Genomic DNA, 3,720 nt, shown 5'->3' with positions numbered 1-3,720 from the left:
CCACGACTCCTTTTTTTTCCCTCTTTTTTCACATTCCTGTGCTCCGGTGATCCAGATTGCAGACTTTCTTCAGAACTCTATTGTTGATCATTATTGTGTGTTTACAATAAACGTATTTAACTGATTTCTGTTCTCCGCGTGGTGTTCTGCATGTGGGTTAAGAAATTACACTCCAGGACATGTCAGTAAAATATGCTTTTTATTTTATGGTAAAACGCCGGCAGCCGGGGTTGCCGAAATTCAACTGTAAAAAACAATTGCGGGTAAAATCTATTTTGTTTTTTGAGATAATTTGTTTCTCTCTCTTCTTTGCTTTTTCTCTGTCTTTGAAGTCTCCCATTTTAGCTCATTTGGGATTAGGTAACTTTTTGTAATCCATTCAGCAGCTGCCAGATGTAAATAAAAATAAGCATCTAAATGCATAGCATTTAAATCCAAAATGAAAAATCTTTTTAAAAGTAATCATTTCCAGCAAAAAATTTTTTACCGTATTGGAAAAAAAGGATTACACTGCTTGGAATAAAACATCCACTGTATCACTCTGCCACATTGTGGGGCATGATTGTAAGCTGTAATTATGTAAAAGTTTTTTACTGTGTGCATACAAAGGATAATTTAAATACAAAGAATTAAATGTTTAACTTTTGAAAGTCAAGAAGGATCGACAGTCACATGGGTCTGGGCAATCTCAAATCATAAGATAACTAACAAAAGCTTAAACATGAATATGTAAATTGGAAAAAACAAAGATCAGTAGCTACAGGATGTTGATAAAGCATGTTGTAAGGCAGTCCATCAAAACATGTATTTTTTACAGATTCAACCAGTTGATATAATTTGCAAAAGGCTGTTCGTTTCAATTAATCTTTCAGGTAATTAGAACTTTGTTTTGATCACAACAAACACAAAGTGTAAGCCATGAACTTGGCCTCTCAATGGACCAATTTACTAGAACAAATGAGGTATTTCACAATTACTTTTTGAGACTAAACTCATGGGATGGGCTTTAAAAATATTGGTACACACAGTCACATCCGCAGGTATCTTCCTGAAGCCTCCAAAAGAGTTGCAGCGAACAACACGGGAGGAACATTAGGTAAAGCAATTTAAAACTAACTTAGAACATGCAGAATCTATGGTTTTCATTTTAATTTTGCTTGTATTTCTGACAAACCTTGTCTTTTCTGCTTTCATATTAAAGATTTTCTTACTGAGGCTCCATCTTTCAGCAAACGCTGTGGGAATCAGTGATGTCTTCCTCTAGGACTGTTTCAAACACTTCTGTCATCATTCACCCTCCAGGTTTCTACATTGTTGGATTTGAGTCATTTCCCTTCATATCTGTGTATTTCATCTTCCTGGCATTTGTTTATGTGTTTTCAGTCATGTTTAACTGTTTGCTGATTTATACAATTGCTGTGAGTCACAGTTTGCACACTCCAAAATTTATGGCCATCACCAACCTGGCAGTGATAGATTTAGTGCTTAACACCTGCACCATTCCTGGCATGATAAAGATTTTTCTCATTAAAGACAATTTTATTCCGTTTAACCTGTGTCTTGTTCAGATGTTTGTATATTATGCATTTGCAGCTCTGGAGTCTTATGCACTCACTATACTGGCCTATGACAGGCTGATTGCTATATGTTTCCCCTTCAGGCAGAACTCAGTCAACACAGTGCGCAGCATGTGCTGGATTATTTTTGCTTCTTGGTGTTTTACTGTGGGAATTATAACGTTTTCTGTAAGCTCAATGACTCGACTGTCTTTTTGCAACTCTGTCAGGGTGTTCAGTTATTTCTGTGACTATGCACCTGTGTTTCGACTTGCCTGTAACGATTATTCACTGCAGTGGTCGGCATCTTCATCCCTCTCTGTTCTGACCCTGGGAGGACCTTTCATTTTCATCCTGCTCTCCTATGTGAGCATCCTGGTGACTGTGTTCAAGATGAAATCTGTGGACAGACGAGTGAAAACTTTGGCCACATGTGTTGAACATATTATTGTTGTTGCTATATTTTATATTCCTCTTCTTGTTATTTTCAGCATTGGGTTTTTTTCAAGGGTAGTGGACCCAGAGAAGAGAGTTCTGAGTCTGTCGCTGGCATCTTGCATGCCTCCTTGCATTAATCCTATTGTTTATTCTCTAAAAACTGAGGAGATTAAAATCAGAACACTAGTTTTGTTTAGAAAAACCAAAGTTAATACAAAATTCTAATAACAATCCTTGCAGACGTTACAGTGATAAAATGAGGGGTCTGATCAAAACCAGAATAAAAAAATGTTTTGTTCATTTCACTAATGAAAATGTATGGTAATTTTTATTCTGTACATATATTGTTACAATGAATATCTTCTTACTTATATGTTTTTATTTTCTCCTAATTAGGGAACATTTGATATAGATCTTTCTGTAAATCCAAATGTTTTTTATTTCCATTAATATATAGATTTTTTTCACATCTGGATTGCTGAGTTTCCTTTTCCTAAGCTCAGTTGAGATATTTATGATTGTATCTATACTCTATAACTATTAATCACCATGAATCTAGACTAGTCACATGTCTAAACTTGTGTGAAAATGTGCGTGTTAGTTATGGAAATGTTCTTAGTTTGCTTGTTTTTTGTCAGCAATTGAGCAACAATTGTTTTTAATGAGAACTTAGAAATAATAGAAAATTAACTGGGTTACATTATCTTTAATAGCAATAAATACATAATCAAATAAATACATCCAACTCGTTGCTGTATCACAAAAATGAAATTTAAAAATGAAATGAAAATAGGCCTTTTATGCATCAGAAGTACATTTATGTGGTTTTAATATTTAAATATTTACAATGTAAGTTTTCAAATAAACACATTTTTCTGCCACTATTTCGTGATCTCGGAGGCTGTTATTTTCTGAAGAACAAAACCAGCTTTTGGAATCAGTCCCTATTCAAACTTTTGAACTCAGAAAAAAACTGTGGATTAGCTAGCTAAGAAGAAAGACAGGATCATGTTCTTCTAAAATCTTCAAAATCCAAATAAACAAAAATTTGGTCTAGCAGGAAATGTTGTCCTTTTCTATTTTAAATAATAAACTGCACCTTTTTATGATTTTTTTCTACAATAGGTTAACCACTTGCTTGTTTCATTAATAAATATTGCATGTTATTTAAAAACAAGAATTGTTTGAAAACAGGTTGCTATTTTTGCCTTTTATGCTTACAGATTTTATCCCTCAAGGCAAAATGATAGAACACCATAGTTAAAGCAGTGGTTCCCAAACTTTTTCTACTGGGCCCCCCCAGTGGTTTCCAAACTATTTCTGGGCCCCTAAAATAGCTGTCTGGTTGAACGATGTGTGTGAGGAAGGTGGATTCTTAGAGACTCCCCATTATACTCAGCCCCGGCTCCAGACGAACAGAGGGGTAGGAGGAGAATCACCTTTATGGGGGGCAAAATGAATCTTAGCTGAACACAGACAACAACACCAGTAGCCTACAGGCTACTTGTTAACAAGCTTAAGGTGCTGTATTGACATTAGCTAGTCATCTTTTAGCTAACTTTACCTGCATCCAACAGCTTTACTCAGCAGTCTGTTAGTTTGGGGGAAAAACTGTGAAAAGTTCTTTGTGTTTTGCTGGTTTGCTGCCGTGATTCTAACACACCTGAGCAGCTCTGCCCAGCAGCAGCAGGTCTCCTTCACTGCCGCACAGGTGTAAACCCAGCAA

General features: G+C 35.7%; 1 protein-coding gene across 1 annotated transcript; it reads left to right on the top strand.

Annotated features, from left to right (window-relative positions):
* The first annotated feature begins 1,250 nt into the window (after window positions 1-1,250).
* On the top strand, window positions 1,251-2,219 carry LOC148155454 (olfactory receptor 2AT4-like). Its single transcript, XM_088012726.1, has one exon. It carries the CDS (start codon window positions 1,251-1,253, stop codon window positions 2,217-2,219), a length of 969 nt encoding a protein of 322 aa, XP_087868852.1.
* The last annotated feature ends 1,501 nt before the right edge of the window (window positions 2,220-3,720 follow it).

Source organism: Poecilia mexicana, unplaced genomic scaffold, assembly GCF_051168715.1.
Source record: "Poecilia mexicana isolate PSO_F unplaced genomic scaffold, ASM5116871v1 scaffold_14, whole genome shotgun sequence".
Taxonomy (NCBI): domain Eukaryota; kingdom Metazoa; phylum Chordata; class Actinopteri; order Cyprinodontiformes; family Poeciliidae; genus Poecilia; species Poecilia mexicana.
This window is presented reverse-complemented; position numbering and strand designations above follow the sequence as displayed.

Coding starts and splice junctions, on each gene's coding strand:
- LOC148155454 (XM_088012726.1), top strand. CDS start 1,251: ATGTCTTCCTCTAGGACTGTTTCAAACACTTCTGTCATCATTCACCCT.